At 47.9% G+C, this 15031-nt stretch overlaps 1 protein-coding gene across 1 annotated transcript; it reads right to left on the bottom strand.

Annotated features, from left to right (window-relative positions):
* Positions 1-990: 990 nt before the first annotated feature.
* Positions 991-14781, bottom strand: LOC129327198 (zinc finger protein 470-like). Its single transcript, XM_054975683.1, has 5 exons — positions 14721-14781; positions 13655-13740; positions 11347-11473; positions 10555-10647; positions 991-5600 (listed from the first exon to the last, which is right to left on the bottom strand). Exons 2-5 carry the CDS (start codon positions 13667-13669, stop codon positions 3943-3945), a joined length of 1893 nt encoding a protein of 630 aa, XP_054831658.1. The 5' UTR covers positions 13670-13740; positions 14721-14781; the 3' UTR covers positions 991-3942.
* Positions 14782-15031: the final 250 nt, after the last annotated feature.

Genomic DNA, 15031 nt, shown 5'->3' on the forward strand with positions numbered 1-15031 from the left:
ACTCCGGCCCCGCCCTCCTCCCCGCCCACTCCTGCACCAACGCGGGGCTCTACGCTGCTTCTCTGCCTGCGCCCGGCCGCCTCTTCCTTGCGCCGGCGGAGGCCCGGTGGCGGCTGGGCGCCTCGTAGCACCGCTGACGGAAGACCATTTACGCCGACGTAGAGGCCAGATCCACTATCGCAAGGCTTAGTTTGGTTCCCATTCACTTTCCCCGCCCTCCTTAGGATTGCACTGCCCGTTGAAAAAGAGGAATAAACTCCTATCTGTAAGACCTTACTGAAACCAGCTAGGCTATTAAAAAATCCAAAAGAAATGGCAGAGCTAGACATTGAGTTGGGATGGTGGGGCCAGGCACAACTGGAATCTAGATATAAAAAAGACAAAACAGTGGGTTTTTACAAAAAGGATGAAAATATTGATGTGATACTATGTGGTACCAATGTTAAAATGATAAAGAAAATATATGCTATACTTATAGAGGCAAAATTACAAGGGGAGGACGTCAAAGGTACTATGATAAAATGGGCCGAGAATGTGGGACATACAATAGACTTAGAGCAATGGTCACAAATATGGAAAAGTAATTTAAAGATGACAAAATCGGCCTCATTGAAGGAAAATGTTTATAAAATGTTTTATAGGTGGCACCTAACCCCAATTAGGTTAACTAAATCCCGCGTAAATATGTCAAATAATTGCTGGAAGTGTGAGAAGATACCGAGATCTTATTATCATATGTGGTGGACATGCAAAAAAGCAGTGGAGTTCTGGAAGATGGTACATACAATGCTACAACAGATACTTATGACTCCACTACGTTTGAAACCAGAACTTTTTTTTATTAAACCACATATCGGTCCCGGTCAATAAAGAGCAAAAGCATCTGATGTTGAATATAATTACAACAGCTAGGATTGCATATGCGAGACTATGGAAAATGACAACTATCCCAACACAAGAAAACCTGGTCAAAAAAATACTTGAGACGGCTGAAATGGACAAATTGTCGAGTTTATTGAAAGAATTGGACATTACAACCTATAATGACATTTGGGAGCCTTTTTACAAATGGATACAAGATAAGTTTGGAGAAATTTAATTTTCAACTAAGATGTGGTCCTTTATGGACATTATAGAAGATAAATGGAAAAAATTGCAAATAGAGAGCTGATTAGCAGAATATTAAGACATGTATTAGAGTGAATGGTGCGATGTAATAGATATGCAATTTCTTTTTTTTTCTTCTCTTTCTATCCCCCCTCTTTTACTTTTTATTCCTTATTCTCTATTTTAAAAAAAAACTTTATATATATAAAGTACTTTCTGTCCAGGCATTTGCCAGTAGCCACTTGTAAGATCCAGAGTAGAAATGTACTTTGCATGAGCCAGTCTTTCCAAAGTCTCTTCAATGTTAGGAGATGGATACTGATCCACCCTGTGCAATTTATTCAACTTCCTGTAATCCACACACAAATGATACTGCAAGGGATCGGTTTCATTCAGCCTTTTCTTTGGTACAATCATAAGGTTAGAGGACCATTGAGATGAACAGGACTCAACGATTCCCATTTCAAGCATTTGCTAAATTCCATTTTGGACAACTTGCCTTAAGGGTCCACAAATAGGATAAGTAGGACTTCTCACAAGCTCTACATTTCCAGTGTCCAAATCATGCTCAGTCAAATGGGTTCTGCCAGGCTTATTTTTAAACTATAGCTTATTTGGCTATAGTTCTTTAGCAACATAAGAAGCTGGTCACGTTGCTGAACAGACAAATTTTCTCCAATTGGCAATTGAGCAATGCCATCAGGCCTCTGACTATCTGCCAACAAGTCAGGGATCTCAAAGTCCTGTTCAGGCCAAGTTGCTACTGAAAGGTCTTGTCCTGGTGAAACATGACAAGTCTTGTAGAAGCTACCCAGTGGTATCTGATGTTGGCTTCCAACAATTTGGTTGCTATTGCTTTTAGTTCTTTTCTCTTGGTGAGGGTCTCGGGGGATAAGTCCTGATAAACGTAGATGTTTTTATTTTGAAAAGAAAGCTGTGGCTCTTGCTACTTTCATAATTTTCCCTTTAATTCTGCTATCCATGAGTTTCACAACTGTATCTCTTTGCTTTTTTATTTTCGAATGCCTCGCCTAGCCCAATTTATATGCATTTGTTATGATGGGGCAATTCCCTCTTACACTTTTGTTTCTTGGGGTAGTCAGCCTGCAATAAGTTCTGTGGTGCCTTCATCGTTTTCGTCAAAGCCTCTTAGCTTGATGTTATTAAAACATAGTTTATTATCAAAGTCAATTAGTTTATTTTCAACCCGTGCTTCTTTATTTATTTCACATACCTCCTCACTTTCTAAGGCTTGCGTTAGTTCCAGTTCCTCAGAGCTTTTAGCGGGGGCCATTTTTTGTGGCATCTTTTTTCTTGCTGAGTTTCTATTTGTTTCTGTAGACACCAGGAATGCTTTCACAGTGGGGTTAGGAGGACTTCCCCTTGCCTCCCCTGATGTTGCTCATCTTTTTTCCCCCCGAGGCGCTCCCCTTTAAAATGCTTTAATTAGGTTGTAGGTAGAAAACGGGGCTCAGAGTGAAGAACTGAGGCATCTGCCATGATCACAAGACCCAGCCCCCCATCCACTGTGTGAATCTTTTGATGCTTAGTAAGACTTTCACTCTCACTGAAGGCTTTTCCACACTCCAGGCATTTATGTTTAGCCCGTGTGAATTCTTCGGTGGAAATTAAATTGTCCGCTCTGACTGAACCTTTTGCCACACTCTAGATATTTATATGGTTTCTTGCCTGTGTGAATATGTAAGTGGTCCGCATATACCTTGATATGAGGGATGCACGCATAAGACCCCCCCCTTACCCTCATCTGCTGCAACCACCAATGAAGATGCTCAGAGGAGAAAGAAAACTGTTGCATCCTCCCAGGCAAGAGATGGCATGCTACTAAAGGGTTAATGGAATATAAGGCTCTTAGCTGGCCAACTTCAGCCCCCACATGCTCCGGACATAAGCAGGAATCCTGACAATAAAGGTGCTTTACAACTTCCCGGATAACACCTTTCTCATCCAACTTCATCTCTTCTCTAATCAAAGGTTAAATCACCCTTCCTATCCAATTTTCCTGGGTCATCAATCAGACCCAATTTGTTTATTTTTACAATAGGAATCAACATTCATCCGTTCCCTTGATCCACATCAGAGACGTAATGCTATGTCGCTATTCCTCTGCCACCTCTAAGAGACAAATGCCGTTTCTTTATCACCTCCTGGAGAGAAACATCCCTTGCTTTGTTTTCTCCCAGAGCCAACTTTAAAACTTTTGTTATTGGGGGCAAGTTGTGCCTTCCTGCCTTATGGTCCATTTTACAGTATCAATGGACCAACCTGATCGCAGTCAACGTGTGCAGCTTTCTGGGACACACAAGGCTGTCACCTTCAGAGCAAATCTGAGCATCTCTACAAGAACGCTGGCTGTTCAAAGCTGCTTTCCGCACCAGACAACACCATTCGTCTATATGGCAACTATTCCCCTATCCCTCCTCTCTCCAATTATCCCACTGCCTTCCTAGACATCTGTGTGAGTGTGTGTAGATAGAGGGATGCTTTTGTGCTTTCTTGTATGCTTTATTTCTCTATCAATAAAGTTCATTACTGTTTTGAAAAACCACCGTTCTAGTTATTTCTTCTGAGGGTTGGACCTGGTAGATAAAGATGGAGATCGGGCCTGTTCCCTCCCACCATCTATCTCCACTTGCTGCTAATCCCCCCACTGGGGGAATGCAAAGAGACCCATTGGGGTAACAAATTCTTGGATGGTGATTAAGGTTTCCCCTCTGATTGAAACTTTTCCCACACGCTAGGCATTTATAAGGTCTCTCCCCGTGTGAATTCTTTGATGGCAGTTAAGGAGCCCAATGACCCTGAAGTTTTCCCACACTACAGACATTTATATGGTTTCTCACCTGTATGAATTCTTTGGTGGGAAGTAAGGCTTCCTATCTGACTGAAGCTTTTCCCACATTCTTGGCATTTATAAGGTTTCTCCCCTGTGTGAATTCTTTGATGGCACACAAGGTGTCCACTAATCCTAAAGCTTTTCCCACACTCCAGACATTTGTATGGCTTCTCACCTGTGTGAATTCTTTGGTGGTAAGTAAGGCTTCCTCTGTGACTGAAGCTTTCCCCACACTCTAGACATTTATAAGGTTTCTCCCCTGTGTGAATTCTTCGATGGGAATTAAGGTCTCCATTGGCTGTGAAGCATTTCCCACACTCCAGACATTCATATGGATTCTCGCCTGCATGAATTTTTTGATGGTAAGTAAGGCTTCCTCTGTGACTGAAGCTTTCCCCACACTCTAGACATTTATAAGGTTTCTCCCCTGTGTGAATTCTTTGATGAGAAGTAAGGTTTCCAATCGTTGTGAAGCTTTTCCCACACTGCAGACATTCATATGGTTTCTCACCTGTGTGAATTCTTTGGTGAGAAGTAAGGCTTCCTCTGTCAATGAAGCTTTTCCCACACTGTAAACATTTATGAGATTTCTCCTCTGTGTGAATTCTTCGATGGGAATTAAGGTTTCCATTGGTTGTGAAGCTTTTTCCACACTCCAAACATTCATATGGTTTCTCACCTGTGTGAATTCTTAGGTGGGAAGTAAGGTTTCTACTGGTTGTGAAGCGTTTCCCACACTCCAGACATTCATATGGTTTCTCACCTGTGTGAATTCTTCGATGGGAATTAAGTTCTCCACTACATCTATAATTTCTTCCGCAGTCCAGGCATTTATATGGTTTCTCACCTGTGTGAATTCTTCGATGGAGATTAAGGCTTTTTCTATCAATGAAGCGTTTTCCACATTCCAGGCATTTATATGGTTTCTCTCCTGTGTGAATTCTTTGATGCTGATTAAGCTTTCCACTATCACGAAAGGCTTTTCCACACTCCAGGCATTTATAGGGGTTCTCCCCTGTGTGAATTCTTTGGTGGGAAGTAAGTTTTACTCTCTGACTAAAAAGTTTCCCACATTCTAGACATTTATATTTCTCACCTGTGTGAATTCTTTGATGTTGACTAAGGTTTCCACTAGTCTTGAAGCTTTTCCCACACTCCAAACATTTATATGGCTTCTCACCTGTGTGAATTCTTTGGTGGGAAATAAGGTTTCCTCTCTGAGCAAAGCTATCCCCACACTTTAGGCATTTATAAGGTTTCTCGCCTGTGTGAATTCTTTGATGGGAATTAAGGTTTCCAGTATTCATGAAGCTTTTCCCACATTCCAGGCATTTAAATTTTTTCTTTCTGTTCTGGGTTTTCAAATCTATATTAACACCTGTATTTTCAGAAATAATTTCCCCACTTGCTGTGCCCTTCTTTCTATTGCATACTATGTGCTTTTCTTTAAGGAGTGGAATTTCATGAGTGTTTTCACTTTCTAAAAGACCAGAATTACTCCTTCCTTTAGAGGGATGTCTTTTCTCCTCTGTCCTCAGCTTATCACAATATTCAACCTTCCCTTTCACATCTGAATATGTATCCCCTTTATTCATCACTGGATGCGCAGATGTTTCGTTCACTGACAACCACATGCCTCCTGCAGAAATAAAAAGAAAGCTGGTGTGATGATTGGACACTTCTACAACCTAATAGTGTCAGAGTTTTCTCCTTTGCTTTGGGATGGCTGTCTTTGCACCCGGGATGTTCAGGGGTTAAAGTCACTTCATCTGTGCTCAGTACCCCCCTCCCCCTGCTTTCTCCATTCCTTTTAAATTCCAAGCTGACTAAGCTGGCAGAGAAGCCATTTCTATGGAAAATGACTGTAGCCCAAGAGGACAAAAAACAGGGAATATAAAATAGAGACTGCCCTTCCCCCACCCTTGTTTTTGGGGAGAACAAGCCACCCTTCAAGAGACATCCAGTAAGTTACAGTTTAACACACACAATAGAGGGTCTGAAGAGAGGTGGCCAGCCAGATGCAGAAGGCAATCTGACATGAAAAAAATAAACACTGTTCAGGTCTTTCTGTCTCTCTCGATAACAGGACACAGATTAAGTTTTCCATATAGGAAGAAATGGATGCATTCTTAATGTTTTCATTTTCTGTGTGCTCAGATGTGGTCATGTTGTGTTGTTCAACTCTATGTTCTTTTTTGTGAAGCAATTGCACAGCATATTGTTTAAGAGAAAAAATGATGTTCCCGAAGTCGGATTCCTCTGCTTCCTGCCACCACAGAAGGGCCTCCTGCTTTGTCCTCGCAATCGACAAGCTGCTTTGCTGAAAATGCCTCTTCGTGGACTCAGGCTGGTTTAAGCAGTTTTGGCTACTCCTGTCCTCTGGGACCCCACCTGGGTTGTGGGGAGGCAAGAAATGAGGGAAGGCAAAGAGGGTCTGTCCCCTGCTTCTGCCTCACAATAATGGGGGGGGGAGTTAGAGAGTACAATCCCTCACAGCTCTCTAGAGTGTCCTTGCTGCCCTAGGTGGACGGTCACAGAGGATAGTAGTGGTAGTGGTTGGGCTGTTGGGGATACAGAGCTGACTGGTGTCCTTCCACTGGCACCTATGTCCACATAGTGGCTGATTGGGGTGGCCTTGTGGCTGAGGGCCAGACCTCCCCTGCGTTGGCTGATTCTTCTACTGAGAGTTTGGCTGTCCATTGACTGTCTGCAGTTCTAAGTCTAGCAAGAAGGTGGCAGCAGAGCACAAACCCCAGCAAAGACCTGTGGGGTCAGTTTTATCATACTTGGCACTAGCACAGAAAAAAATGGAGCATGAAACTTGGGGATGAACCAAATGATGTGCTGTTGAGAAGGCAAAAATGGGCATTTCTATCACGGTTCTCTGCCAATACTTTTGGGAACTGGGTTTTATTCCTTCTTCCCCACAGTATTGCACCTCCCAGAGCTTCCCTTGCTATTCTCCACTCTTTCTCAAATCTGCTGTGCTCCAAATGTTTGGGAATGATGGTAGTAAAACCTCATTGGTTGCACTGTTTGTGGAAAAAATTTGTTTCCCTGTCCACATAGCAGCTGTTTTCCCTGACTGTACCACAACCATTTCCTCCCCACCCCGTCAGAGGGGGGACTTTTAAAAAAATATTACTAGAATATCGTGATATGTACCTACCATTGCAACTACAGGTATAGCATAACTACAGTTAACTACAGGTATAGCATGTTCTCTGAATTCGCAGCTTTCATTTTTTAATAAGCATGTCTCTAGCTCTTTTCCTTGCCGAGGTATAAAAGAAAAAGTGTATCTTCACAAGGGCTGTGACCTGAGACTTACTTTTTAAAAAAAATGAAAGCTGGGAATTCAGAAAACATGCTACATATACCATTATAACCGTGCATTGATTTAACAATATTCTCATGCCGATTTTCCTATACTGAAAAAGCTCTGGTGGCCGAGGGGAGAAAGATGGCCACGTGTGGAAGCCCCATTGTCATTGTTCCACATCAGCAATGGGGAAACCACAAAATCCCATCCCTGTATGGAAGCCAGCAATATCAAGGTTTCATGTCTGGACACACTTTCCAAAATCTTGTTTGGGAGTCCGGTCCTGTGATAGATGAGATGGTATTGACCAATTTCTGTGAGTTTAATGTGTCATCACATTGTTCCTATCTTAAGGAGACCACATGTGTTAAGTCTTCCAAAACCTCCTATGATTATCAGCCTTCATCAGGTCTTGCACACTGAAGCCCGTGGCTTTCTTACTGCATTAATCCATCTCTTTTCCTACTGCCTTCCACTTTCCCTACCATTATTGTGTTTTCCAGCAACTCTTGTCTTCTCATGTTTGACCAAAAAACAGCCTCAGCGCAGCCATTTTAGCCTCTAGGGAGAATTCCCGATTGATTTGATCTAGAACCTGCTCTCCAATCTGTAGGAAGACAAGCATTTCACTGGGAGAGTGTCAAAGACAAGGGAGAGAGAGCGAACTCTGACGTAGTCATACAAGCAACGGAGAAACCAGTGGTGTTTCTGCCCCAGCTTATTCTCACAAAGGGACTTCCTCAACCAAGGCCTATTGGCAGCGATTCTTTAGAGGGCTCTTCCAGGGGTAGACACTGGCAATAACAAGCAACCATCAAAAAGAACAGAGATACATGGGCACATGACCAGAAGAAAAATGCCAGCCAGATGAAGAAGGTAACTGGACTGATTGTAATCTGAAGAACAAACCCGGAAGCTGTAAGTCAGATTTACTATACGTTTACCGGCCTGTGTAAAGAGTGCTTGCTGTCTGCACACACATTCACCCAGGGCGAACCCAGGGGCTGAACAAACTCAGATAAACAGACAGAAGGCTTCGAGGGGCCCTAATTGGCTGTGGTCAGCATCTTAGGAACGGGAGCAGAGGATCTCTGGTTCTGACAGGGTTATATCCGAAAACCAGGTAGCTCTTTCAATCAGCTACTAAAAAAAAATAAAGCCTCAAGAACAACTTTCTTCAGCAATGCAGGAATAAAAAGTGTAATGATGAAAACTGATGAACACAGACTCCCAAACAATTGGCAAACTGTGAATGCCAATGCTGTCTATCCTCTCTTTTCCTGCTGAAAACAAGGTGATTTGAAAAAAACAAATCCAACTAGGGATGCCCTGAAAACATGTAGCATCTTCTCACACAAGCAAAAAAATGGTCTGCTGCTAGAGGGCTCCCCCCCCAAAGCCCCTTTGCTCCTTATGGCTGGAAAATTGGGTGGGTGGGGGAGCTTAAAGGGTTCTGAGGCAAGCAGCTGTTAGCACTTAATCTTGCATACTGTCAGATGGGTGTTGTCTCCTTTGCAGATCCGAATCAGCAAGGTGAGCTTTTATATAAAACTAGAAACAAAGCCCGATTTGGGGGGGGGGGGGAATACAACGGGCTCTAGAAAGGGGGAGTGGGCAGGCAGGCATTCCCTCCTGCTCCTTCACAGATCCCGGCCAGTGAAGGAAGGGGGTGGACATTGCCACCTGCTCCACACTTGATCTCAGCAATGTGAAGGGGTGGTGGGCTTTGCTACCTGCTGCACGCCTGATACAGGTCAGGTAAAGGGGGGCAGGCTTTGCCACCTGCTCCGCTCCTGATCCCAGCCAGGTGAAGGGAAAATGGGCATTGCCTTCTGCTCTGTGCCTGACTATGGCTGGGTGAAGGGGGGCAGGCATTGCTGCCTGCTCCAAGCTTGATCCTAACTGGGTGAAGGGGAGTGGGCATTGCCATCTTCTCTGCTCCTGATTCTGGCAGGTTGAATGGGGGCAGAGATTGCTGCCTCCTTGGCGCCTGATTCCAACAGGGTGAAGGTGGGGTGGGCATTGCTGCCTGCTCAGTGCCTTATTCCAGTAGGCTGAAGGGGGCAGGCATTGCCACCTGCTCCACTTCATATCCCGGCTGGGTGAAGGGAAGATGGGAATTGCCTCCTGCTCTGTGCCTGATCCCACCCAGGTGAAGGTGCTGGGTGGGCAATGGCACCTGCTCCACTCCTGATCCCAGCTGGGTGAAGGGGGAGGGCATTGCCATCTGCTCTGTGCCTGATTACGGCTGGGTGAAGGGGGGCAGGCATTGCTGCCTCCTCCAAGCCTGATCCCAGCTGGGTGAAGGGGGGTGGGCATTGGCACCTGCTCTGCTCCTAATACCAGCTGGGTTAAAGTGGGGGGGCATTGCCACTTGCTCCACTCCTAATGCCAGCTGGCTGAAGGAGGGGGTGGGCATTGCCACCTGCTCTGCTCCTAATACCAGCTGGGTTAAGGCGGGGGTGGGCATTACCACCTATTACGCTCTTAATAACAGCTAGATTAAGCCAGAGAGAGGGCATTATCACCTGCTCCACTCCTCATCCCAGATGGCTGAAGGGGGGTGGGTATTGCCACCTGCTCCGCTCCTATAATAATAGGTTTTAATCCATCTATTGATACATGAAAAGGGTCTCTAACAATCTCTCTAACAATGGCAGTTTTAAGAATTCCCTCCTACCTCCATGTTAGCTGATGTGAACGGGGAATGCTTGTGCTATAAAAGAGGGTCTGTTTCACAAAACCCAACTGTAAACCTCACAGAGGTCTATGGAGGAAGATCTAAGAAAGAAAAAGGGGAATTGACTTGGGGAAAAGCTCCTCCCTGAGGTCTAGCAACTTGAGACCACTTCCTGCAGTACAAGTGCTCATTCCCAGAGCAAAACAAGGCCCTGCAGGATCCTATCCCCCCAGCTCCCCTCTGCCAGAAGGCAAATGGCCTTTCTTCCTACCCCCTGCACTTGGGAGAGGAGCCAGAATGCCTTCCTAGGAGACCTGTCTGGGGTTGCTTTCAGTCCTGTCTCTGAGGAAAAGAAGATGCTTTGCCCTGCAGGCCCAACGTCCCCGGATCAAGGCCTGCCCCCTCCAGTGAAAGGGATTGCTGAGGGCAGTTGCCTGTTTTCATATGTTCGAGACCTACAAGCGCCATTTCGGCATTCACAACCCAACCAAGAGGCTCAGACCGTGAGAAGAAACAAAGCTCCAGAAATCCACCAGCTCCAGGAAGGAAGCGCTGGCAACACACAGTCCCACAACAGATCGAAACAGCTACCTGCCAATCCTCCTTCTTCGTCAGAGATCAGGAGAAAGAGCTCCTCTTCTTCTTCGAGCCTGGAAATGAGGTCAGGTTTGGCAATCTGAGGTCCTTTTATCATTAAAAAATAAAGAAACACAAAATCGTGACTTTTCTGTGCGCTCATAAATCGAGCAATTGTAAGCCAGGATGCCTGCTCCTCCAGAATTAATAGGGGCAGGGCGGCATGGGGCCGTATCTGGCACTGGCGGCTCTTGGCTCCTCCCTGCCAAGGTGAGATGAAAATGCCAGCTGAGAACTAAATCAGTGGCAGAGAAGCCAGAAAGTTTTAATCCACAGCAGAATCTCAGCCCAAGTAAGACCCAGATTGGAGGGAAGTCCTTCTGTAGACCCTCCCAATTTATAAAAACAATAGCATTTGATATATCTACTGCCCTTCAGGCCCACTTAACGCCCGCTCAGAGCGGTGTACAAAGTATGTCATTTTTATCCCCAGTGAGGTGGGTGTGGTGGAGAGAGCTCTAAGAGAGCTGTGACGGATACAAGGTCACCCAGCTGGCTGCACATCAAGGCTCACTTGGCACCTCTTCCGATGCCCTCTCTTGTGGTCCTGACACAGGACTGCAGGGAAGGGGCTCATTCTGCACAAGGAAAGCCCACGGCCCCTCCCACCCCAGAGAAAGGCTCATACTGGGTGGCAGCCATTGGGCCCGGGGCAGACAGCCTGGCCACCTCCTCCCTCATGAAGGAGTTCCTTACAGTCACTCCTCACAGCCAGAAGGAGACATCCCAGGAGAAAAGGGTCCTCACCCAGAGAGGCCACATTCCCAAAATTCTCCAGCATGACTTCCTTGTAGAGAGCTCTCTGGGCTGGGCTCAGCAGGGTCCACTCCCCCTGGGAGAAATGCACAGCCACTTCTTCAAAGGACACCGGACCCTGGAAGAAGACAAAGAGGATGAAGACGACAAAGAAGAGAGTTTCTTTATATTGCTGGAAAGATGGTCCATGAGAAAGAAAATCCAAAAGGCCGGTGTGCCATAATGGTTAGAGTGAAGTACTAGGCCCTGGGAGGACTGAGTTCGAATCCTGTCTCTGTCATGAATGCTTCTCTGGGGACATTGGTCCCTTCACAGCCTCTCAGCCTCACCTACCTCACAAGGCTGTTGTTGGGAAGGTTAAGTGGAGGCGAGGAGAATGGTGTGAAAAGCAGCTTTGGGTCCCCAATCAACAAAAAAAGCAGGAGGTAATTTATAAAATAGGAATCCTCTAAGGGTGGGCAGCTTCCCGGACATTCGCCACTGAGATCGGCAGCGGCGATGCACCCTCCTGCCCGTCAAGCCCCCGCTGGGCTGCAGGAAGGGTGGCCGCACTTCCCTGCTATTCGCTGCCGGGATTTTTAAGGGCACCTGCCTGTAATCTGTCCCCAGCTCCCATGTGGGAGGGGGCACAACGGGCTGCCTGCGCCTCCCTTCCCTGCCCCAATCCAGCTGCAGCCGGGCTGGGAATGCCTAGGTCATGTGGGCTTCCCTCCCCAGCCCCTACTGCACCGCCAAGGCCTGTCGCTGGCCCACCTGTTGTACGGAGGCCAAGAGACGCGGCAGGGTCTGTGGGGACAGAGCTGCCAGAGTAGCACTGGCGCCCTGGCCTTGCCAGGCAGGGGGTGGGACCAGGCCAGCCACACTCTGCAGAATTACCTTAAAATGCCAGGGAGGAGCAGGGGGCAGGGGAAAATCCAGGAGCTCCAGAGAACCATCCATCAGGTGCCAGAGGTTGGGATATCCCGCGGGTGGCTGGAGTCTGGTGGTGGAGGGCTGCAGAGCCTTTCAACAGCCTAACCACTACTCCCTGTGTGCGGCTGCCAGCCGCAGGTTGTGAGATTCCTGGAGATTTTGAGAACTGACACTGGGGAGGGCAGGGTTTGGGAGAGGAGGAAACTCAGTAGGGTGTGATTCCACAGAGTGCGCCCTTTGAAAGAGCCATTCTCTCCTGGGGAACTGATCTCTGTCATCTGGAGATCCGTTCTCATTCCAGGAGATCACCAGCCGCCACTTGGAGGCTGGGAACCCTAGAGGCAGCGGGCAAGCCTCACTCACCTGCCCTTCCCTCCAAAGCCACGATTGGGGTGGGTGGGCAATCCTTGCTTGCCTGCCTTGCCTGCCCAAAGCCTAGAGTTGCCAGTTTTCAAGTAGTGGCTGGAGATCTCCTGGAATTACAACTCTTCTCCAGGTGACAGAGGTGTTCTCCTGGATAAAATGGCTGCCTTGAATGGTAGGCTCAATAGCATTATCCCCACCTGAGGTCCCTCCACTCTTCAAACTCCACTCCCCAGATCTCCAGGAATGTCCCAACCCTACCGGCGAAGGCTTGAGGCAGCTACCGGGGGGGGGGGCGGGGGGAGGCGCACGGGAGCAAAGGGAGGGTGCAGTGGTGGGCAAGCCTCACTCATTGCCCCCCCAAGCTGCAATGGGGGCATGGAAACAGGCATGCTCCCTGCCCTCCCTGCCTCATACTGGGGTGTTGGGAAGGGTGCACTGTCCAACCAACCCTGCCATCCTGCCCTCCTCCCCCTGCCCCAGATCAGGGCACTGGGCAGGGGGCAATGCCTAGCCCTGCTGCCTTGCCGACCTCCCCCCAATCCAGATGGGGCGCTGGGCAGGGGGCAATGGCCGGCCTGGCCCTCTTGCCCTTTCTACAGCCCGTTGTATTTTTTGCTGCCACGGGCTTTGTTGCTAGTAAATAATTAATAAGGAAAACCAGGGATGGTAAAACCACACAGAACAGCAGCAACAAAGAAGAGGGGAGAAGACCCTCATGGGGACCTTTGCCTCCCCACTCCAGGTCTTCCTTGGGGACATCTGAGGCCCACAGGGGCTGTCTTCATTCACAGGAACCATCAGCCTGGTGGGGAAGATGCCAGAGATATCCACGCAGAGGAGCAAACCCCTTTCCATGGGAAATCTGTGGCACAGTCTTGTTTTTTTGTCCGAACATGGAAACCTACACAGGATGTGACCACGTTCCCACCTTCCAAGCAGGCAGCCTTGACATGAGCCTTGCCAGAGAGGAGGAAGCATCCCTCCCTACCCTGCACGTCTCCCCAGGGAACCCCTCCCTTACCTGAGCCGGCTGCATGGCTGGACTTTTCCCTTCACCCCACGGAGGAGAAAGCGGAGAAACTATCCAGGGTGCCTTTCCGCTGCCGCCTGGGAGAGTGAGAAAGAAAGATGGAGGGAAACGCTTTTTTCTGCACACAAATTTCTATGCCAGTCCCTTCAGCAAGGCACTCTCTGGATTTTCTTTGGGGCACAATCCACTATCTTGGATTTGAACAAGGAAGGCTCCAGAGTCTATTATTTTATTGTTATTTATTTTATTTATGTCATTTATTCTTCCCCTTTCTCATTGAGACTCAAGGCAGATTATATAATGTGGTATCAGTACTGTCAATATCATGGTCATTTCAGCAAAAAATACAATAGGATTTACAAATGAAAATTTGCTGACATAAAATCAGCAAAAATTCAATACAGAGTAGAAAAACTGCTGAAATAGAGCATAAGCAATCCAAGACTGCAATATTAACAACCTAGAGTTACATAAAGGAACAGACAGTACACCCAGCCATTCTTTATGGGGGAATGTCCCACCTTCCTTATCAACCTGTCCCCCTCTCCTGGGCACGATTCCTCCTCACCAAATCCCTTCCTGGTCAAATCCCTGAACCTGCTGGATGCCACACCGCTCCCTCCTCCCTTCTGAGGGAAGACAAGACCCTCCGGCCTGCCCCACACAACTAGGAGGAGGGGCTGGGAATGAGGTGCCCTGAGGGGATGGGATGGACGGCCTGATGCAAAGCGGAGTGGAGATGCATCACTGAAATCTCCCCACACAGAGAAAACTAGCCCTTCAGGAAAAAGTTTCTGCCCAGAACTCCAGGTCTGCAAAGGAGCTGGGGGGGGGGGCAGGTCTTTCATAAGCCATTGGCCTCTGCCCCTGCCCCACCGGCATTCTCCCAGCTTTGCAGAAAGGAGGTGCCTCCAAGGGGATTCTCGACCCGGATCTTGCGCTTCGACTGCAGACAAGGAGGCAGAATCCATCTTCAAGGATCCCTTAAGGATCTGCTGTCCGGCCTGACTCCCCCCCCCCCCGCTTCTCCTCCCCCGCCAACACGAGTGTAACTCACCAAATGCGCAGCGGCTGGAGCAGACGCTACCGTGGGAAAGACGAATGGCACATTCCCACGAGCGAGGGGCACGGCAGGAAGTGACCTCATCACCAGTCCCGCCCCTCGCCGCACGTCTAGGAGTTGCGACTCTCTCACTTTAACCTTGTGGTTGCCTCTCACCCCCCCCGCCCCCCGCCGCATTGCCCGGCTGTGCGCTCCTCGGAGGCGGGGAACAGGGGGCTGCTGCGCGCCCTCCGGGGGGGGGGCGCTTCAGTTGTTGGGGGGTCACTGCACCGCAATCAAAACATCGCCTGGCTGCGGAAGGCAAA

This window comes from Eublepharis macularius, chromosome 4 (assembly GCF_028583425.1).
Source record: "Eublepharis macularius isolate TG4126 chromosome 4, MPM_Emac_v1.0, whole genome shotgun sequence".
Taxonomy (NCBI): Eukaryota; Metazoa; Chordata; class Lepidosauria; order Squamata; family Eublepharidae; genus Eublepharis; species Eublepharis macularius.

Excerpts from the sequence above, each read along its gene's own strand:
- LOC129327198 (XM_054975683.1), bottom strand. Across the intron at positions 10,648-11,346 it reads TGGGAATGTGGCCTCTCTGG|GACCTCAGATTGCCAAACCT; the intron begins GTGAGGACCCTT and ends TAATGATAAAAG. Across the intron at positions 5,601-10,554 it reads CGAAGAAGGAGGATTGGCAG|GAGGCATGTGGTTGTCAGTG; the intron begins GTAGCTGTTTCG and ends TTATTTCTGCAG.